Source organism: Acipenser ruthenus, chromosome 20 (assembly GCF_902713425.1).
Source record: "Acipenser ruthenus chromosome 20, fAciRut3.2 maternal haplotype, whole genome shotgun sequence".
NCBI lineage: Eukaryota > Metazoa > Chordata > Actinopteri > Acipenseriformes > Acipenseridae > Acipenser > Acipenser ruthenus.
Window position 1 is genome coordinate 25,802,478 of NC_081208.1, and position 23,397 is coordinate 25,825,874.

General features: G+C 36.7%; 1 protein-coding gene and 1 non-coding gene across 3 annotated transcripts; both read left to right on the top strand.

Annotated features, from left to right (window-relative positions):
* The first annotated feature begins 709 nt into the window (after positions 1–709).
* On the top strand, positions 710–22,762 carry LOC117425705 (cytoplasmic dynein 1 light intermediate chain 2). 2 transcript variants are annotated; one of them, XM_034042905.3, is made up of 13 exons: positions 710–1,017; positions 1,748–1,821; positions 2,786–2,902; positions 4,774–5,004; positions 12,637–12,806; positions 15,346–15,439; positions 15,558–15,693; positions 15,827–15,938; positions 16,040–16,099; positions 16,620–16,661; positions 17,544–17,661; positions 18,090–18,206; positions 19,122–22,762. In XM_034042905.3, exons 1-13 carry the CDS (start codon positions 923–925, stop codon positions 19,136–19,138), a joined length of 1,383 nt encoding a protein of 460 aa, XP_033898796.1. In that variant the 5' UTR covers positions 710–922; the 3' UTR covers positions 19,139–22,762. The 2 variants fall into 2 exon arrangements, with proteins under 2 accessions (XP_033898796.1, XP_033898794.1); XM_034042903.3 differs by having other exon boundaries at positions 713–1,017; positions 19,117–22,762.
* LOC117425999 (small nucleolar RNA SNORA84) lies at positions 13,840–13,972 on the top strand. The gene has a single exon (XR_004548075.1). It is a non-coding gene; the product is annotated as a small nucleolar RNA SNORA84 (small nucleolar RNA).
* Positions 22,763–23,397: the final 635 nt, after the last annotated feature.

The following is a 23,397-nucleotide window of genomic DNA, read 5'->3' on the forward strand; positions in this document are numbered from 1 at the left end:
TGCGGCCAGTAGCCAGCCAGACAAATGTAGCATTCAAAAAGAAAAACGGGTAGTGATTAGTCATGATGAGCAGTTCATTTTAGGAATAATCCCGTATGAAAATGCAGTCTACAGCCTCTTTTATCCAAGGATAGTAACATTTGAGACACGAGCAGCCGTCCGATACACGTATCTTCCTATTTCTAACAATGTAATCATGTGATTTTGTTTTTGATGTCAATCGATGGTGCTGTCCAAAACAACTGAAGATGTAATTTCGTTTCATCCCAATCTAATGCAAAACCATAATTTAATTAATTTCATTCACCACGTTTATTAAAAGAAATCTGAACACTGCCCTGCAAGTAGTTTTATATACTAACGCACGTTTGTTTTAATTTGATGTCCTCCCAGGAGGTAAACCTTTTTGTCATTACAAGTGACCAGAAAAATTGTATTTAATAGGAATGGCCAGTAAAATGCCCAACGTTCACATACGGTTTAAAAAATATAAAAATAACAGCACCATGGGATGAAATTTATTATGAATTCATAATTATGAATTCAATTACATGTTCAGGTGCAATACTGTCAGCACAGTGTATACCTATTTTCCACTAGATGTCCTCAGCGTTTCCGCCAAGTTAAGAGCTGCTCCATGTGGCTACATCCAGGGTGGCTCCTCAGGAAGATGACATCATGCACAGAGAAAGGGGGATGTTCGTGAGCCACTAGAGCTGGCTATCACACTGCCTGATTAGAATAGCCACACGTTAAACTGTTCGTTTTAACAATGGGGTGACTTTAAATCAGCAATACCTTCCTGCTTACTACAAAACACAACATTTCACTGCAGGGAGGGTTCAACTTGAAGCGTCGAGCTATACTTTTCCGGGGTCCGGAGGTGCCCAGATGATGCCTCTCTTTGTGGCTGAATAACAAGATGGCTCCCGTGCAGGAGAAGAAGCTCTTGGGCGCTGCCGGGGCGCCCGACACCCTTGAAAACACAATTGAAGATGAAGAGGGACAGAACCTATGGCAAGTCTGAATAGCCCTTCCAAGTTTTTTTAAAAATATATTCTGAAACGTTAATTTTTTAAGCTATTGGTGTCTATTTGCTTTGTCATTCCCTGGTGCAGTGTGTTGAAAACACCGGCCGCTGATGTTCAAATCAGTAAGGCAGTGGTTTGGTGTATTATTTGTTATTGAAATACCAAGAGTATTTTATCACAACCTATTTAATCATTTTGCTCTTTAAATAAAAATAATGCAAATCATTCATGATTTAGTTTCTGCGATGTAAGTTGCTTTGGTTTTGTTTATGATGCTACATTTGGCGTAGGTTCCTGCCAACGAAGCAGGGGCGTTTTAAAGAACACACGTTAACATAATTAAATTATTATTTTTTAAACTAAACAATAAATAAAAACAGACGCATGTGTTTACTGCCTCAAAAAACTGTTTGTAATGTTGCTCTTGTCTTGGGATTTTTTATTTTTTTGTTATTGTTTTGACAGTAGAGGTGCAGCCAAGCCCTCTGGCATTTGAGTGTGTTAATGGCTAGAGTTGCTTGCCAGGGATAGTGGCATTTGAATATAACTTTGTGGAAACGGGATTTATTATGACATGCAAACTTTGTTTTATTTCGCTAGAGTCGATGATCTTGCAGGATTGAGAGAAAAAGGTCAATTCTTATAAGACGTATGAGGCGGCGTGAAACGAGAATCAGTATTGATACATAATTAATGTGTTGGTGATGTTTCTATAGGTCTTCCATTCTGAGCGAAGTATCCACCCGCTCCTTGTCCAAGCTACCGTCAGGAAAAAACATCTTGGTTTTTGGTAAGTGACATGTTTAGTTTTGCACGGGTGTGTTAAATCAGTATGAGATGTATACTTATTACTTTATGTAAAGTGTACTTTAAATTGCCCACAGTCACTAAAAGCGACATTTTGTGTCTTGAGTTGAGATTTAATAAACACAGTTGATTTGATTTCCAGTGCTATTTTTCTAATGAAGTAACGTTATATGCTGTCGCACCCAAGACACCCATTGCTGTGTTGTCTCAATGGAAGCAACCGTTAACTTGTGTATCAGTGCAACTCATTCTGTGCGACAAATTCAGCTACAAATTGTGACTCAATAAAAGATCACTGAAATGTGAAGGCTAACGTTTAAGCTACAGATTGATACAACTACACTTGGTAAGCGCCAAAAGGATTGTGTGTTATCATAGTATGTGCTGTGCAATATACAGAAACGTTAGATACAGAGATTTCTTTAGTAGACTTGTATTTCTGCAGAATAAGGATATGCCCTAGGGCAGTGGTACTCAACTCTGGCCCTCAAGATCGATTCCAGTCCTGGTCTTTATTCCAACCAGATCTTGAATTAGTTAATTGCCTCATAGCAGCTTCAATTAACTACACATGCTTGGAGTAAAATTCTGGACTGGATTGGATCTCGAGGCCCAGAGTTGAGTACCACTGCTGTAGGATGACTGACAGGATGTCCTATTTAATCCTATGCAGGAGATTTGCACCATAATGGCCACTTGGTGTTATGAACATGGAGTTGTAAGCTATATAAAGTTTTCTGGTCATACTGATTCATCAGTTTTTATTTAGGTGTATGTGGCTTTCTTGTTTTGTTTACTGATTGTTTTAATTTATGTGACTTGCTGTGATCGCAGTCAGGTATGCATCCCCTTTAATGCATCCCATTTATGTACTTCAGTCCCTGCCCTCCACCAAGCAGTCTGTCTTTTGCCTCATTTTGAGTTTTTTTATGTAATGCATTTTGCAGGAGAAGATGGCTCAGGAAAAACAACAATTATGGCAAAACTCCAAGGAGCTGAACACAACAAAAACGGGAGGGGACTTGAGTTTTTGTACTTGATTGTCCATGACGAGGACAGAGATGGTAAGTTACAGGAGTTACAAATAATGCTTTTATTTGTAGTTATTTGGTAAATGAACTGCCTTATACAGTAGTTTTAGTTATATAATGTAGCCGCCATGCTTACTGTTACCTAAGTCATGGGCTGCAGTCTGATAAATGGTAGACCTGGTAGCAGAAAACAATTCACCACATTAAAAATATATAAACCAAGTGGCAGGACTCTGGCTCCTTAACTACCACACCAACCTGGGTTTGCCATAATACAACTGTCTTTTTAATCAATTGGATCAATAAAGTTAAATTCCGTTAAATTAAATGTTAATCAATGAGAGTAGAGCATGTGGGAGGTATCACAGCATGTTTTGTCATTGTGTTGAGACACAGATGTACTTTCATGACTTGTACCCCATGAAATCTTAATGGTTCTTCAGAGTAAAGACCTTCAGGCTGCTTTTTTCCCCTCCACTTTTAGTGAAGAGTATTGTATCAAACTGGTCTAGGAAAGCTGAGGTTTTGTCTAACATGGTTTGAAACATGAGTGTTTAATACAAAATAAAATAAGTTTTGTGTAAGTTTTTTTTGTTTGCTTTTTTTCTATTGGGATTGCTAAAGTTGGCTAAAATGCCACAGACACTTTGTACTTGTGAGGAAGACGAGTAGTGAGAGATAGTGGTCTGTTTGGATCAAATGGTGGCAATCTGGGGCTTTGTTACCTGATTCCATCAGACATTCCCTAAATCAGATCACTCGTAAGACAGTGTTACACGAGCAGTGCAATAGATGTAATCAAAGGTTTCAAAGGCTGTCACACACACACACAACCATTAATGCCTGCTTTGGCTTGAATTGATTTCTGTTCTTGAATATATACAAAAAATAATAAGATGCCAGGAAATGGTGCATTGAAATCTTCCCAGGACACTTGACCTGGAGGCCTAGTACTTCTGTTTATTCTCAACAAGCAATGTTGGTCTAGGGATGAGTGCAGCCAGAGCCACACATGACTAGTTCTATATTAATTGTTATAGCACTTTAAAATGTTAATGCTATCAAAATCCCGCTTATGTCTGTTATCTTTCTGTGCCATAAAGGGATATTAAACATATTGTACTATTGTTTTAATGGACCTGGATTGTTTGAACTGTTTTATCCTTTTTTTATGTGGCAGGCAAAGCTTTGTGTTTTGGGTGTCATTTATTATGCAGACTTTAATTTGAATTGGCTTGCATACAGTAAATTGTTCCTAAATTAGATGATGCCATTGAGGGCTTATTGAGGAATGTAAAACAAACCAAACAGATTTTCAGTCAAATGTATTTCAGATTATTTTGGTTAAGAGCCGTGCAAAGCATATATATTCTATTTTTGTTTTGAGGAAGTCTCACATTTGCGTTTTTGGTTTAATGTTCGAGGTTAACAAACTGTAGAGCATCAAAGTTTTATAGGCTCAGGTTTAGTTCTGTAGTATTTTGCATTTAATTGTATCCTAATGTAACTATCACTGACACTTATCTGCTCCAATATTGAATCGTATTTTGTCATATATTTGTACTTACTAGAACTGAAGTCATTGTATTTTACCTTGCTCTTAATTGTTTTAATACTTGTACTGTGATTCTTGAAATGTATTTTTTGTTTACGACTGTAAGTCGCCCTGGGTAAGGGCATCTGCTAAGAAAATAATAATAATAATAATAATAATGGTGCACAAATACTAATCTTGCATGAAATACGCCCTCCTCCCCCTACAGGGGAAGCTTAATGGTGAATAAAATACATTAGGGAAGTACTGCTTTAAGTCCTTCAAAATGTATTTGATCTTAAGTTTGTAAACCTTGTGTGCCCATTTTATTTCTTTACACTGGCATTAATCGCTGCTCTACTCTGTACAGATCAGACCCGGTGTAACGTGTGGATCCTGGACGGTGACCTGTATCACAAAGGACTGCTAAAGTTTGCCGCCTCTGCGGAGTCACTGACGGACACCCTGGCGGTTTTCGTGGCAGACATGTCGCGGCCGTGGACCATCATGGAGTCGATACAGAAGTGGGCCAGTGTCCTGCGTGAACACATTGACAAACTCAAGATTCTGCCAGAGGAGATGAGGCGGCTAGAGCAGGAATGTGAGTATAGACAACAGCTAGAGTCCTAGTATATCATGTCCAGCAAGGTCTAATAGTAACTTTGTCTGCATTCTAAATTATCCACTTTATTTTATTATGAAATACATTACCACCTTGCGACTAAGAATTCAAATGTGTTTCTTTATCACAAAACTTCTGTACAGCCGCTTATGACCGTATGTTTGAACTTTAGTTTTAACGCCTTAAGAAATGGCGCTTGATCAGATGCTGTGTTTTCTAACTTGGATTGCTAAAGGGCTGGGGTAGACAACTGGATAATTGCTAATGACTCCAGCTTATTTTATAGCATTGATTCAAGTGATAGTTGTGCTGCTTATGCATAGAACTGTATGACCACTGTAGCTACAGTGAAGAATTAAAAGTTCTGCTAAAACTGATAAATGTTTTTACTAGAAGTCTTTTTTCAGTGTCAAGAAGGATCTGTCGGTTAGAACTGTTTCAGCACCATATAGCCTAGTTTATTTCCTTTGTATTGAAGCTATTTGTGGGTGTCTGCTTAATTTCTTTTTGCAAACATTAGTTGCATCCACTGGTGTGTGAATAACCAGCAAATTTAATTGGTTTTCAAAGTTGATTCATTTTTTTTGGAGTTTGATGTAGCCTTTTCATATCTACTAAAATGCATTTAGGACTTCTAAGGATTGCATTAACCAATGTGAATGCCCAGTTAAAAGGAAATGTTTCTAATGTAGTTCAGTGAAAGCCAAAGGTGACATTAAGGTTTGCTGACATAACTAACGGGTGTGGTAATGCAAGAACCACATATTCTATTACTCTGGCTGTTTGACAGTTGAGCCAAAGCAAACATCCTTAATAAAACAAGAGGAACCGAAAGTTGAAGTACGCTATATGACAAGCTACAATGTATTAAATTATGGAAATATATTCCCCTCGCAATGTTGATTAGGTGCCAGCAATCGGACTAAATCTGCTCTGAACTAATCTGAATAATAAGTTATCTAACTAGTCGTGACAAGTCTCATCTCAGCCTGTGCCTGATAGGCATCTAAATTAACAGTATCAGCTCTTCCTCTGGGGCACCAAACCTTCTGTAAGTAGCACAGTACACAGTTCTGCCAGTTTTTACTTGAGACCAGAGATTATTACCTCGCTGCATGTTCAGGCGATGAGATAAGCCACCAGTCTTGGATTAAAAGGAACTCTGGTTAACTGGGTAAGCCTTTACACAGTCGGAACTCTTGGGAGTTGGCAGCCATAGAGAAAAAAAAAAAAAAAAACACCTTTCCTTATGACCATGCTGCTTCTGGGAACCACCATTGCAACTGTTATGAAAAGGGTGCTTTTTTATCATGGTATACACAGCCAAAGATTTAATGATTTGCTTAAAGGCTCTCTCAGTTTGTTAACCCCTGCAAATGTATGTGTATTTCTGCTACATGCTCTAGGAAGGCCTTTGTGTTCTATTTCATGGTGTTGTGTTTTTTTGTAATAAAACAAGAAAATGTTCTTAGATTTGTCGTTTTGAGATTTTAAAATAATAATAATAATAAATGCATGTTAAGGTTGTTTCATATTGTGAAGTTCAAAACAGGAAGTTACATACATGAAACAGTATTAGTTGAAGCACTGTAGTTGCATCTAAAAATCATTAAAAAATCATTAAAAAAATTATGTTCTAATAAATTGTTTCCTTAGTTGGGGCAAATTGTGAGCTAGGAAGGAACTAATAAAAATAAATATATTATCATTATATTGCGCCTTTCACAGTGGACCACCATCACAAAATGCTTTACAGAGGTATGCTGTGAACTGTGCATTATATGCAGAGTCCCTGACAATAGGACATTGATTTAACATCTCATCCACAGGATGGAGCACAAGGAGGTTAACCCTTTGGTATCCTATGTCAGACCAGGTCCAACATTACAATTTTTCCTTTCCAGTCCGATGTCGGATCCTTAAACAAAGAAGGTAGCTGCCTCCGCATCCAGCGCTCAAAGAATATCACGGCCGTTTGCCAAGCTTTTTGAGATGTTATAATAAAATAATGACTTGAGATGACTTATTAGTATGCACGACTATGAAGAGGTATGTGATAAATACAGCGAACAAGGGGTGGGGCGGGGCTGGAGATGCAGTACTGAGTGTCCTGTTGATATGCAGTGCCTTTTAAACCTGTTTTACTTTGAATAAAATTACTTTTAAACAGTGTGTGTAAAATAAACAGCACGTGTGAAAATAAATTGGACCTGATGCACCTGACAGGTGCTAAGTAAATGGACCGCAAAGGGTTAAATGACTTGCTCAGGGTCACACAGTGAGTCAGTCAGTGGCAGAGGTGGGATTTGAACCAGTGACCTTCAGGTTACAAGCCTGGACTGTAACCACAGGACCACACTGCCTTTTCTTAAATGTTCTTAAAACCTGTGTTTTTTGTATTTCCAAGTTTAGACATCAAAAGTCAAGCCACAGATAGCAATGGAGTAACTGTTTCCTGGGTTTAAAAAATAAATAGGTCATTACAGACTTTAAACATGTGTGCTGCAGCTGACTTCTATGAATGTGAATGATGGCTGTTGCATTAGCAGCAAAAAGTGTAAAACACAGGCACACAAACCAGTCGTCTTGAACAAATCCTGGTGTGAAACCAAGTGGCACATATCAGTACAGTTATGCTTCCCTGGCAACACTTCAGAGTGAGAGGACTGTCAAGAATCGCATGTAGTCTTTATTTATATGTACTCTAAGCAAACTCTTAAACTCAGGGGAGGCATTTAGGAGGACATTAAGATGTTTCAGACTCCTGTAAGTGGATCGTTCCTGCACTGGGCTTGCAGCGTGTCCAGATGACTTCTAAACAATCAAGAAAATCACACAGACTCATTTAATTTGAAGTTTTAACAAATCAGAGTATTATTAGTACCCTTTCGATTTATTAAATGCTTAATAATGGACTCAGTAGTTTAACAGACTACTTTGAATCCCAGCTGACAGGCAATCTGGGTGTCTCCAGTGCCTTTACAGGTACATTTCAATACTGTAATACATATATAGTTATCATATGCTTAGCCCTTAGGCTAGTCATGCAGAAAGCTAAAAATACCCACCGCTAAATTCTAGAGCATCCAATATATCTTTTTTAAAACTAATACATCATTTCTATACCTTTTATAGCAATGCATCCAACATAAAAGAGATATAAAAGTCATATATGCTTACCTTCCAGTATATGGAAGTGTAGTGTAGGATATATGAAAAATAAGAACTGTCTTCAAAAGGCAGAGACTTCTAAATATGACCAAACAACAATCAGTTTTTCAGAGAACCTCAGAGCATGGACCACGTCCGCTTACAAGATCAAGTTCAGTGGTATTGAAAGGGGTCTTGCTCTGGACTTAGATAAGATTTTCCCTCCCTTGAAATACATCAGGAGCCCCGATTTAAATATGATCATCACTCGGCCTTGACAGTTCTTATCTTTGAGTTAATTATATATTCCAGAAGGATCCGGGCAACTCCTTTTTAAAACTGATTGGATATAACTTCTTGCCAAAAAAAATATTGAAACATGATTTCATAGCTCATAGTCAGGTGAATCAAAGTTTACAGGATCCTTGCTATAATACAAATTTATATGTGTAGTAAAAGAGAGGTTTTACATATAACATCATCTTTCTGTGTGATTTATATTAACCTGGGGCTACAATGTATTCCCTCCGGAGCAGCATATCTCATCAACTTTTCAGACAGGTATGTTAAAGTATGGGACAAAGACTGTAGGGGTTTATCACAAGCCTTTGACTAAGCATACAGTAGTCAGTTCAGTTATTTTCATTTAAATTTAAGCTATAATAAACATGTTAAATATAATAGCCTTATATTAACTTGTACCATGCTTGGACTATGCCTGACCTCTCACTGTTTCTAAAAGTTGCCTGCGCAAGCAGGTTTCAGACACCCTGTTTACTTGCCAAGACTATTGTTTTGATTAATATATTTATGAAACTCCACTGTAAGCACTTCTCCAAATTCGCCGCAAGTCTTTTTTGGCTCTTAAACATCATTCCAAAGAAAGTCGCTACTTATTTGATAAGAACTGATACTGGAGATACCTCCCTTAATTTATGAAATGCTCGCTACGACTGACAGGTGTTCTTATTATAGAAAGGCCTTGGATTCAAAACTGTGGACGACAAGTAAATCTCGCTTTGACTGCCAAAAATAACCTTCCATATGTAGCACTGCTCTGCTTGCAAGCAGATAAGGGCAAGGCTATTTTTCTGTAGTTTTATTGTGTACTAAAGTTATACAATTTACATTTTATTGTCTAATATTCCAACCTAACAGTTCCTGTCTTATTGCAGTAAATATAAACTAAACATTTATATTATTTAATGGATATTGTAATGTCTAAAAGATTTGTTTAGTTGGAGAAAGAATCTTAACTAATTCTTAAATTGATTAAATTAAATGGTCGCTCCTGCTTTTACAGTCTTTGTATTACAGTAGAGCCTTAAACAAGCAAACACTTGTTAGTTTTAAATATTCTGTTTCTTATGAGATCAAAATACTTTAAAACCTCAGTGCTTAGTTGCAATCAAATCAAATAAGTATCATAGCTTTTTTTAGTTTTAAACATTTGTTCTGTCTAGAAAGGGTTACTTTTTTTTCTTTTTGTTAATTTTCAATACCTAGCCTCTGTTTAGTTCCCCCAGATGCCTGCTTCTTTCAAGGTTACAGGCTTCCATGTGCAATAGTCTTTATTACTTTAAAGATTGGGGAAAACCCTATTTAAGTCTGACCGGCTTCCAAGAGTGTATGTGCACTAATAACAAAGGCACATAGACAAGATTTTCTTTTTCCTAACATTAACACTTCAGTTCAGTTTTCTTAGTTCAAATCATTGTAACCTGTTCATAATTTGCTGCAATATTATTTATATTCTTTAAAACACAGTACAATTATTACAATATTCTGAGTGTCAATTAATACTGAACTTTAATTTTTAACTGAAATATGTTCAACAATAATAATGTTATTTGTATAACAGTTTTAACTTTAAATGATTTTATAACATGTATTTCTAATTCAGTTACTTCAGTAACAGTTTCTACTAGAAATGGTAATATTATTTCACTGAATTAAGTCTGACCCCTTTTTTCTTTTCATACAAAATGCAGTTGAAGCAAATGTTGACATTCTAGCCTTTTGGCCACTTTTTGCTGTTGATTAATATGAGACACTACCATAAGCATTTTCTAATAGTCCTACCTTCTGTTATCCAAAAATAATGAAAGTAAAGTAACAAAAGAAATTTGCTGTATTTTCTCATAATACTGGAATGCGCTAACAAGGTCTTCTGATAAGAGCCTGCCAAGTTTGACTCCTTCCAGCAGGTGCTTTCATAGACTGCACACAACAGCTATCCCTTGTTTTCTAATGGTGTTGTATTCTTTAAAACACATTAGTCACAAATGTTCAATTTGTATCCCAAAGATGGTCCCACTTCCAGTAGCTGTGACAGTCCTGGGTCAGTTTCTGCTCTTAGTGAGTCAGTTTCTGCTCACCTGTGTGGGTGACAGTCTTTAAAAGCCTAATACCAGCAAAAACTTAAATCTTGTTAGCTGGGCTCCCATCTCTACATTCTCATTCCCATCATCGGTGTGCAAACATATTTTAACTGAATATGGGTTAATCAAAGAACCGCACATCCTTGCAACCAAGGCCTTCCATGCAAAAGGATCTAATGACTTATAACACAAAAGGGACGTGCCAGAACCATCTGTGACAGTACAGTACTCCTTACCTTTTAGCAAAACAATCACAGACTAACTGATGCACAGTGAGTTTTAGCGTCATTGTACCAAAATGATTTATGCTTTGGGCTTAAAATAATTTTCTCCACTGACACTTAGAAACTACTGGCTTTCAGGGATAAAACAGTAAATGTGATGTGCAAATATATTGCCTTAAACTTGTGCCAGATTTTAGATTTTTTTTGGCTGGCCTTTGAATTAATAGGCTTGTGTAGCTAGAGAGCAATAACCATTTTATACAGTATTGGAACAGCAATTTTCCATGTAATCACTGTAGTATTCCCATGATTCAAGAGTATTTCTGTTTAGTTCTCATAAAAAAAAAAAAAAAAAAAAAAAATATATATATATATATATATATATATAGAAAGCACTGGGAAGCACTTCGCTAATTTAATGAATACATTTCATGAATGCCTACAGTAGGGGAATGCAGTTTACGCAATTCTGCACAGTTCCCCTAATGTCGGCATTAAAGAGTCACGTGAGAAAAGATTGAATGTGTTTTACTATTTTGTGAGTTTTGTTGCGTTCGGCAAGATTTGTGTCTGACCAAATCATCCGATGGCAGAGGTGCGGAGGGGGCGAGAGGAGGTGCAAAGAGAAATAAGTCTGGAGGTAGGAGGGGGCAGAAATGTTGAGACAGTGCCCTTGACAATGACCACCACCTCAATTCTCAATCTAAAATTAATTTTAGAGCTAGAGTTTTTCCTCCTTTTTGTCGTTTTGTCTGACAAGGTCAGTATGTGGAGCCTTAGACTTCAACATTACTTTTGTTTGATCTATAAAGTTATGATTACAGGGTGGGGTTAACCAACAGCTGGCTTGTTTAGTGATTTTAACACGATTTATACTTCAGTCTGTCAAATTGGCTGATTCCAGTGCCTGGAGATATTCATGCACAGTTAAGATCTTAATGGTATGCGTCTTTTCAGTCTTTCAATTTACATTGGCATTGCAACTGTTTATTAAGATTGAAGGAGATTTGCTTGGTGCTAGAAAGTCATCACTTAGGCCTATCCGCAATAAGAACTCGACATAAGTGTCTCAAATGCATTCTAAGAGAACCTGATGAAAAAGAAAATGTTTGTGAATAATGATTGGAGCACCCATCCCTGCAGTACAAGGGTGCAGTATTGTGATAATTATCTTGACTGTGCAGGTATGCGGACAGGCACCTCCCTTGAATACGCTTCACCTGGTTCCTTGATACTGGGCTTACATTTCCTGCATGTCATTTGTAATTGGGCTTACAGTACACATTTTAGGTCCCCGCTCAGAAAACAATATGTAGGATGGGGTGAGGTGCTAACTCTTTATTGAGACTGTTTTTGGACATTTTGTATTTGCTCTTGGTTGTAGTTGACCCTGGAACTAATATATCTATATATATAACTTGTCATAGTTTCCTCTGTCTGGTCGTCCTAAATTAAGAAAAAATGAAAACAGTAATCCAATCTGACTGTCTTCAGTAGCCTACTGAAGTTAACACCTGAATGACTCTTCTGCTCTTGTAAGATGCAGAGGTTCCTTGCCAGTGTAGTAAAAAGTAATTGGACAATTTATTTACCTGTGCAGTGATTTTTTTTGTTTTTTTGTTCTGCCATCAGGAATATAGTGCAGGTCCTGATTCTTTGAAATCTGCTTGGAATTTTTATGATGGTAGAAGCTCATATCACTGCAGCTACAAAACAAAATGAGATTTTTTAGGAACAATACATTATTAATAAATACAATATTAACAGTATGAGTTCCAGAATGAATAGCAGTGTCTGGCAGTGCTTGTGTTCATAGCTGTGGTGTCTAAGGGTATCTGTCTTTGTTGTCCCCACAGTGGTGAAGCACTTCCAAGAGTATGTAGAGCCAAAGGAGGCGTCGCAGGGGTCTCCACAGAGACGAGCACCCCCAGTATCGGGGACAGAAGACGAGGAAGTTGTCTTGCCACTCGGAGAGAATGTACTCACGCACAACCTGGGCATTCCAGTGCTAGTAGTTTGCACAAAGGTAGGTTGAATTAATATTTAGTCAGGTCCAATTTATTTTCACATGCACAGTTAATTTTAGACATGCTGTTTAAAAGTGTTTTTTTTTCCACAGTCAAACGGGTTTAAAATGCCCTGCATATCAACAAAGCACTCACTAGGCATCTCCAGCCCCGCCCCACCCTTTCATTCGCTATCGCTTTCACATATGCTAAGAAATAAATAATAATAATAAAAATAGTCGTACATACCGATGAATCATCTCCTGATCACTCGTTTTATCACCAAACTCCTCAGTAATGCAATCCAAGTCATTATTTTATTACTATAACATCTCAAAAAAGCTCTGCAGATGTCCGTGATAGTCTCTGTGCGCTGATACAATAACAGGCAGCTTGTTTCCTTATGACCGCCCTTATGTGATCCCAGGGGCAAGTATGACTATTCATGAGATATATATCGGCTTGTCTCGGCTCCTGTCGCTCCCACTCGGCCATTGAATGGTTTTCTCAGCTTTTTCCGGAGAAAAAACGACTAGAAACCTGTTTTTTGCATTTTTTTGATGTCGGACAGGGTCCGACAATGGACCGGATAGGAATAATTGCAATGTCGGACAAGGTCCGACAATGGACCGCAAAGGGTTAAACAAAGACAGTTCCGTAACAAGAAGAGTAGTGTGTTTTACGAAATATTTTTCTGAAGTGTGTCCTTTTTCTTTGAGGATCTTGCATTGACTTATGTTTTTTTCAAAAAGTTTAATTTACAGTATCTTGATGCATGTTAAACCACTGTAATTGGAAACTGAATGGAGTTTAAAATACAACGGTAAAATGTAAAAGACTCCCTTTTTAATTTAGTATTTATAGTTTTAAATTGTAAACAACCAACTACACAATCTGTAAAAGTTTATTCTATTAAACAGTAGGTTTACAGCCTTTGTAGATGCGTTGTAGAAGATATAACTAGAAAATATGCTTTGTGGTTTAAATATTGAAATTTAATTTAAGTTAAGGGAAACATCTGTCCAAGAAATATATATAAACTAAAGTTTTTGTGCCCTGTGGTTCCTGGAGAATGCAAACTTTGTGCATTACTGCTGGTTTTTGAAAAGGGCAAAAATTAACTCTGTATTTGTATGCATGGAATCTGTTATTTAGCAGCTTCCATAGCCCGGATACAGAAACAAATATATTTTACATATGAAGAAAGGTAAGGTAGAATTTAAGTGGAAAAGGGGTTGCCCTAGCTAAGTGCCCGCCTTCTGTTGCTTTTATGTTGCCAGGTCATCTTGAGACTTGGGTTGTCAGTTTCGCCTATGCCTCAGAGGTAGATTTGAAGTCCATGAATGAAACTCATTATAATACCTTTATTTTATAATAAAGTGGCTGGTGTACTAATGTTCTAAATAATCTTATCTTGGGTCTCTTATGGTTCATGTGATGCTATAAAATTGCTTCAACAGATGGCTTCTGAACAAAAACTTGGTTAGGAAATTTCTTTATCATTTGTCTTTACAGATTTCAGTATTGTGTTCCTTTTGGATTCCTCCTAACCTTTACCCTAAACTTTACAGTGTAGGCATGCATTGCTAATGGAGCACAGCTGTGGCTGACTGAAAGCTTATTGAGGTTCATAAGAAGTCTACTGATCTTGAAAGCAGTTTTCTAGGTCAGTTAGTCTTGACCTAGACATGGGTCAACATAGAAATGAAAGATTAGGTGGTGTTGTGGGAAGCAATGTGAATTATTAAAATGTTGCAGCAACTGATCTTTGTTTCTGGCCTAGGGCACTCCACATAGATGCCATTCTGAAATTCTTGTCTCGAGTCTGTCAACCAACCTGGGACTTTGTTTCTGTTCTATGTCAAGAATTAAAATGTAGTTATTTTGTCCAACAGATGGTGTGTGTTTTTTTTTGTTTTTTTTTTTTGTTTTTTTTTAATAAATGAGGCCTTTATAGGACATTGTTTCAATCTACAGTAGTGTAGGGCAGTTAATTTATGATTAGGAAAGCATTTGAAGCCTACAGAAGGCCAGGCATTCTGAATGACCATTTAGAATTTACAATAACATTTAGGCTTTGCAGAGCAAGGGCACATGTGTGTCATCTCCTTTGTACTCTTTCCCTTGACACAGCACAGGATCTGTCTAGAGCAGTGGTTCCCAACTGTTTTCAATGTAGGGACCACCGTGGTGTTTGGATTTTTCCCACCAACCACGTGCCATGCATTTTTTCACAACAGCATTTTGAAGCTAATTTGTATGTGTATATGTATAAGTACATGTAGAAAATAAAGTATTTATAACATACCTAACTTAATGAGATTTCTGAGGCTTTTTTTTACACTTAATTGTAGGGAGTATGATTGCATTTCCAGAGTTAAATAAGGTCTTTCCTTTTTTACACGGTGCCATCTTGTGGTAATCTATTGCAAGTGCATTTCCATTTAAAACTGGGAAGGGCCTTTTATATATGCTGCCCGTGATCCAGTTGAAGGATCTGTTTTGCAGAATTTGTAATGTCACCCAGACTAATGAAGTGCCTCTGATCCCCCTTTACAGTGTGACGCTGTCAGCGTGCTGGAAAAGGAGCATGACTACAGAGAGGAGCACTTTGATTTCATCCAGTCCCACATCCGACGGTTCTGCTTACAGTGTATCCTTTTCACAGTCCCTAAATAGCCTTTGGATTATACAGCAAATCTCTTTTCCTTTTTAGATCTTTCTTCATTTCATGTAAACATTTTTTTTTCCTTAAGTAAATCAACTCTCAGATGGAGCTGCCTTGATTTACACTTCAGTTAAAGAAGAAAAGAACCTAGACCTCCTTTATAAATACATTGTTCACAAAATGTATGGTTTCCAGTTTACCACACCTGCCTTAGTGGTAGAGAAAGATGCAGTTTTCATGTAAGTAGCATCGGTCTCTGCACTGGAACCCTGGCTATGCCAAGTATGCACCGCGTCCAGCAAATTACAGATTTTTCCATTAAGTTGCATGTCTTATGAATTGAATTAAGGCATTTTGTTTTATCTACTGTAGCCCATCTGGATGGGACAATGAGAAGAAAATAGCTATCTTGCATGAAAATTTCACAACGGTGAAACCTGAAGATGCTTTTGAAGACTTTATTGTAAAGCCTCCTGTAAGAAAGGTAAATGCATGTGAGAAGTAAACAAGTATTTATCATATTTGTAACTATGAAAAATGCATGCATGCTAACTTGCACCCCTTTTACTGTTTGTTTCCACATAGCTGGTGCATGATAAAGAAGTTGCTGCAGAAGATGAGCAGGTTTTCCTTATGAAGCAACAGGTAAAGAAGAGGTTTAACTGGGGGCAGGCTGGATAAAACTACAGTATTTCCAAGCTTAATGATATTGGTGTAGGGAATGCCAAAGAAGTATGTATGGCAGAGTAAAACAAATGTTTTTGACAACCTCTGTAAATAATTGGCTGCATGTGACTGAATAAAAATGCATGATTGTCAGATCAAATGTCAAGTGGTGAATTCTAATTGCAACTTAATGGAATCTATAGTTGTTTACGAGTTGCACATGTATAATACAAAAAGGTTACCATGTAATCCTCGTGTGTGTGTTTCATTGAGTGACCCCCCCCACCCCCCCACGCTGGTAGGCAGGCAGGCAGGCTGGCAGAGTACTATTTTTCTGTTTTTTAATATATAATCATTTGTGAAAGTTCCATTTTAAGATTGACTGTAATCCATTGCCAGTGTCTAGCAGATGTCTTGTTTTTCAGGGGTTATGATGGAAGCCTGGCTCGGTTCTTTCGGAAATGGATAGTTAATTTTGTTTTTCTTCCTTTTTCCATAGTCCTTGTTAGCTAAGCAGCCTGCCACACCAACAAGAGCAAATGTAAGTACCGTATTATCCTATTTCAGGGTTGGATGTGTATCATTGCAATAACATATACCGGTAGAATGCTTGGTGGAATATAATTATTTTTTCTATATGATTCACAGACCACCCATCACTATACTGTAGCTTCTTGTCGAATCATTATCCATTTCCATCACACATAGGCTGGACTTGGTGGTAACCTAAGGTTTTAAAATAAATTCTCCAACTTAACAGTTTTATTTCTAAAAGATTTCTTCACCTTTTGAAAGGTCTTTGCAGTCTCCTCCATGTTCCACAGCAAACCTCCAGCCAAAGAGAGAGATGCTCCTCTAAATAGGATCCTCTCAGGCATATTTTTAGACAGAAATGCACTGAGACTGCAGTAGACCGTCTCGGTGGCGGTATTTTAGATCTTCATAATAAACATGGAGTGGATCTGTCTGTTACTCCAAGCATACATTGGAATATCTTTTATGTCTAATGAAAATCACTTGAACCTTTCCTCCAAACAGTGACCATTTTTTTGTTGCTATGCTTTTAAGATTTGCTTGCATGCTTCTGCCTAAATATGTTTTTGTGTGTTTGAGTGCATCGATTGCTTTATCTACTGCAGCTGTCAAATATGCATCCAAAAATGTGGTGTGCTGCATCTGTGTATTCCTTTTGAAATTATTAATTTTAAAGGTAAGAGTTCTCTTTCTCTCATAGAGTTTGGTGACCGGGCATGTATGGGTGTAATATATATTTTTTAATGTATTTATTTTTAAGCATCATATGGTATTGCATCAATGGCTTTTGCACGTATACAAACAACAAAAGCATGCTTGGCAACATTAGTCTTTTTTGTATGCCATCTGTGTGAAGTCAAATCCAAATGTTTGTTTTCTATTCACAAAGGAATCTCCAGCAAGAGCTCCAACTGGCTCTCCTCGACCCTCAAGCCGCTCTGGACCTGCCAATGTAGCCAGTGTCTCTCCAATGACGGCCGTGAAAAAACCAGATCCGAATTTGAAAGGTAGGTATTCACCATTAGTTCACTTTGCCTATTAATGGACAAAGGGCAATATCAAACAAAAAAAGATGATACTCGTGGCATGAAACCTCTTCATAGTTGTGTTTTTGAAACATCCAAGGAAGTCTGCAGCTTTTATAATCCCCATAAGAGTTTTGTAAGGTTAAGCCAGTTAAGACAGAGATGGACAGCTGTAAGAATGGGTCTGGTACATTTTTTGTTTTTAAATTAAGGTCCACATGGTGGCAGTGTTACTGGCACTTCAATGTCTTTTCTTAATGTTGCTATTGACTGACCTTGTTCATGTGTTTGTTTTTGATGTACCTTTTTATTGAATCAGCATTTCTCAGTCTTTATTGCTGACTTGTTACCTGCCATCCCTGTCTTTTTTCTTTTGTTTGTGTTTCTTTAAAGTGCTGGTTGTTTTGCAGGTGCTGCAGCGAATGAGGGTGTGCTGGCTAACTTCTTCAACAGCTTACTGAGTAAAAAGACAGGCTCTCCTGGGAGCCCCAGCGCTGGAGGAGTGCAGAGCTCTGCCAAGAAAGCAGGTATGGGGTAGAACTGGCTCCCACAATACTAATGGCTGCTCGTTGTTTCCTTTGGACTGAGCACTAGTCTGCAGATTTACTGGTAGCGTTTACCACCCTGCCAAAAAGATCTTTGGATGAAGTCAGAGGGTGGAGATCAAAACCCAGACTTTGAAAGATGTGAAAACTGACAAAAGCAGCTGGTGAAATATATTTTCTTGCTGTTAAAAAATAAAAAAAGGGAAAAGACAATCCCAGCTGTGCCCATATCTTGATTTAAAGGATTACAGTACACTGAAATACCTAAAAACATACATTTATTGGATTAACTCCTGATATAAAACTACTGTTTTAGTTTTAAATGGAAGATACTTTGGACGTGTGGGGTTTTTTTTTTGTGTGTGTGAAGTAAATTATTTAATAAATTTGACCACATCCCACTTTTCGTTTTTAGTATTTAATGGGTGTGTTTAATTTGGTCTGCTTTTTTTAAAAAATTTATTTATTTAGTCTTTTGTTTGACTTGGGAACCTCATTGAAACTTAACCTGTGTTCACTTTAGCAATTGACATTTTTAACATGCATCTGACATTTCTCTGTACTTTATGAACTGAAAAACAGATGCTTGCAGAATTCCATTCTAGTGTCCCACATATGACCGTGAAATAGTTTTAGTATTGATGGATTAAACTGTCCATACTCCCTATATGAGTATTTGACCTGCATTGCTCTTTTTGTATTAAAAATAGTTTTTAAAAAATTATACCCACCATACTCTACTGAAACTATAGTTGCACTAATGAACTGCCTATGCCTACAGCTGGAGCTTGAAACTGACAGGGCTAAGAAAATGGCAAGCTTTATTTTGTGCCAATCCTCAGCAGCTACATAAAATTACTTTTTGTTCTTTTTCTTGTTTCTTTTTTTTAAGGGCAGAAGCCAGTTTTGACTGACGTTCAGGCGGAATTGGATAGAATGACTCGCAAACCAGACTCCATATCGGCCAACGACACTTCCCCAACAGAGAATGAAGACTGAGTGTACCTCCCGCATTGTCCACTAAAAAAATACGACCAAATTGTAACTGTATACAAGTCCAAAACAGACAAGGATCTTGTCTAATATGGCAGATGCCAATTTTATTTTTTTTTCGGAAAGTATGGGAGCGGGTTAGGGCAAAGTTTTTACAGGGCATCACCTACATTTAAGGTGTATCAGGTAATGCAACGTGTGCGCTTACTGAAAGGTAGCAAAATCCCTTGTGTCTGAATGCCGTTTTAGCTTCTGAAAGCTCTTTATACCCTCCCTGTGACCAGAAAACTGATGTAGTTTTGTTGGCGCAATGGCCCTTGTGGAAGAAAATACTTAAAAATAAATAAATAAGTAAATAAAACTGGCCTAAAATATTTAACGTTTAAAATATCTGCAAAGTTAGTAATAATGTAAAGAATATAGATACATTATGGAACAGTTTTTATTTATGTGTAAATCCAACCGTTTTTATTTTGTTTGTTTTTCATTAAAGTGTTTTAAAGGAAAAGAAAGTTGAATAGTTACACTATTAATCTCCAGTAACTTTGTGACACTAGGCAAACGGATTGACTGATGGCATATGAGGTTGAGCTGTACTAAAAGAGCAGGGAAGTAGTTTCTCTAAATATAATTCAGATATTACAACATTAACAAACTTTAATTTTCTTCTGAATAAAAAAAAAACAATAAACACAAATCATGAGAAATATATTAAAGAAACGAAATACATTGTAATGTTTATAATGTTTAGATTGTGTGAAGGATATTCAGTCTGCTGTTGACAGGAGGGTATCTATTACCTGCTATAGCTACAAGTGCCTGGCACAGTTTACTGTAAGTGTCATAGTAGGTGATTGACTCAAATGTGCACCGTAGTACAAACGGTCATTTTTTTTCAATTTTTTTTTTTTGCTGGATCTATTTTCCTTTTATTTATTTTTTGTTTTTAAATACCAATCCAGTGGCTTTTTTTTTTTTTTTTTTTTGGCCAATACCATTTTAATGGTTTTTCAATGGTGTCTTTTCTTTTAAGTGTAGTGAAGTTAACCATAAAACACTCACTGCAGCATTTTACTGTCAGATGAGGACATTCACTTTGTGAAAGGACTGTTGGAGTGACTGCAGGATTAGTTCTGTGGGCTAACCGGGTCTTCAGCTCTTTAGGGTATTAACCCAGCGTTCTAGGCTGAGTGGTAAAACAGTTAGCTGGAATAGAATTACCTGAAACATAGCTTGACCTAATAAGATTTAGGTCAGTAACAGTGGAAAGAACAGAATATTAGGCCCATGACAATTTGGGGGGTTCTATTTTCCTTCTAAAACATAATTTGAACTTTTAGTCGTAATTTAAATGATGTATTTTTCATACTTGCAAAACCTGTCCCTTTATTCTTCTGGATACAGATTGATATCAACAGAGGTGACTACATTTTTGTCCAGGTATATGAAGGTCAGTTAAAACTGGTTAAACGTGGCACTCATTATAAACCTCCCCACTTTCTCACTTGGGTTAGATGATTGTAAATGTCATCGTGCTTGAATCTAAAACTTTTTTTTTTTTTTTTGCTATGGATTCTAATAAGTTTTACTGACACTGTAAAATATCAGAATGTTTAGGATTACAAAAATAACCATGTTGTGAAGGTGTCAAGCTGTTTTTATACCGATTCTCTTTGGGTGTATGTGTGTGTAGTTTGCTAAAAAATCTGTGGCATCCGAAAAAAAAATCACTATAGGCAAATCCTCCTTATACTCTATCTAGATGCAAGAATAGTTAAGTATATGATTGATTTTGGAGTCTTTCATAAACTGCCCTATGTTGTACATCCACCCCCGCCCAGTCTGGATTCTTGAGTCGGGTAAAGCAGCTGAATGCTTTTTCAATAAAAGGAAATACAGTTCCTTAAAAGAAAAAAAAAAAGAAAATTGGAACCTGGAACCAAAGACGTCTGAGTAGAAATGGCCCATCGTTTCATCAAATAGAAATATCTCTTGTCAAGATCTGGAGTAGCCATCATTCCAAATCTGATTCTATGGTTACAGAAATGGCACATGCATTTAATATGTAAACACTACTGGTGTTGAATTCTCTGTGTAATAATTTTGCTCTTAAGGGAAAACCACAAATCAAGTTGTGCAGAGTCTGCTTTCTGTTGCATGAACGAATTTGTTGTACTAAAAGAAAAAGTCTGGATCTATTATTTTGCAAATGTAAGCAGTAATGTATACCGCTGATGCTGGGCATAACTTAGCCTAATGTGTAAAGGCTGTCGCTTTAAGTCAAAATACAATTCTCAAGAAAGCTAGGAGTACTTACCTGCATTTTAAATGAACAGTCTCCTGATTTATCAAGCCAGCACTTGTAATTTTACCCCAGATTAATTGTTTACATTTTTCATGTAATATTTATCAAGAATATCCTGGCATTTGCCAATCAATGTATTTAATCAGATATGTATAACAGGTTATTTTGTTAAAATTGACTCTCCATTTGTATTCGAACCAAAACTGGAATCTGTCTTGTTAAGCATATGGTCATTTCTGCATGTCCCAAGGAATCATAGAAATATTTGTTCTGTTTTATATATTTTTTTCCCTTCATCCTATTCCAAGGGATCACATGTTGTGGTTATGTTTAAAGGGGAGGGGGATTAAGAAATGTTAATTGTCCTGCCATCCCAGCAACCCCCTTGAGTGGATGCTCCTGGTTATTCAGTGGTTAAAACTGTCGAATTTTTATATATCAGTCCATGATCATGCATTACCAAAGTCTCACCAGCTTTGGAACACAGCACAGTTTGGTTACCGGTGTTTGGAAGCATTAGAAACCATAGTGCAAAAAAATGTTAAGGCCTTTAACTTTCCAAGCTCATATAGGACGTTGTAATTTGTATCTACAGGGTTGTAATTGCATAGCAGACAGTAGTTCTGCTTAGCCCTGAAGTAAATGCAGATGCCTGTACATTTTAAAATCTGGTTTTTTTATTTTTTTTTATTTAAGAACAGCATAATTGTTCCCAATGAAAGATGATTACTGTTATGAAGATCTGGCTATAATAAAGGAAGCTGTGTATTTGGCATAAACATCAAATAAAAACAACTTTCATGCTGCTTGAATTCAAATTTGCACTTGATTATTATTTTTAATTGGCATTGTACAAAATATTTTATGAACAGACTTTGTATAGAATTGTATTTAATTTAACTAAGTTAAGTAACTGCTCTGTACACCATAACCCTAACAAATTATACATGCTTGTAAAAAAACAAAACAAAAAAAAAGATTAAAGAATAAAAAGGATAGAAAACAATAATGCTTAGCTTAGTCTTTTTTTTATATACAGGATTTTTTTTTCTTTGCTAGTTTTTTTTATTTTTATTATTATTATACCATTTAGGAATGCAAGTGTACCCTGAACATATTAAAAGTCTGATTTGTATGGCTTTAACCAGATGCAGTCATGTGGAATCTCGCTTCTAGTGCCGGCAAAGATAAGAACACGTGTCTTAAGTGCTGGCTTCAATAAACATGAATCCGGACTACATACCTTGCTGTGTGATGTTGTTTTTCTCTTGTGTTACAACAAATGTATATTCCCTGGCTTTCACTAGATGGCACTATCGTGACTTCCTTTTGTGAACTTCGTTCAAGGTGAGTTTTTGCCAGCGATGGTGCACATTTTTTACATGCCAAAATACAGGTAGATTATTCACAGTTACGATTTCAAAATGTAATGATCGTTGAGTGAATAGGTATTGGATGCAATTGGTGTCATACTTAACGGTCCGTTAAACAAAATGTGGATAAAGATGTTTGCAAAATATAGCTTTAGGCATTCCATTGTAGGAAGAGACTTCCCTCTGTTTTTGTAGTTTTCAGTAAAGAATTCAATAACAATAGTTAGTATTATGAAAGATGGGTAGGGAGCAGCTTGGTTTTAGGTCACATTCTTTTGAACATTATTTGTTTGGTTTGATTTAAAAATATATATTTTGTATTTAGAACTTATTTTAACAAAGGATCTTTTTAAAATGTATTTTAGAGCGCAATGATACTTGCACACCAAAAGCATTTTCAACAACAAGCCTTAATATCGGGTTTATTTATTTTCTGTGAAGAATAATGTTGGGGACTTGGAGCGGGATTACTGAGGCAAAATTTCACAATTTGACCTGAATC

Bases quoted from the DNA above. Each gene is read 5' to 3' on its own strand.
- LOC117425705 (XM_034042903.3), top strand. From the start codon at position 923: ATGGCTCCCGTGCAGGAGAAGAAGCTCTTGGGCGCTGCCGGGGCGCCC. The intron at 16,662-17,543 runs GTAAGTACCGTA...CTATTCACAAAG, and splicing joins CCACACCAACAAGAGCAAAT to GAATCTCCAGCAAGAGCTCC. The intron at 18,207-19,116 runs GTATGGGGTAGA...CTTTTTTTTAAG, and splicing joins GAGCTCTGCCAAGAAAGCAG to GGCAGAAGCCAGTTTTGACT.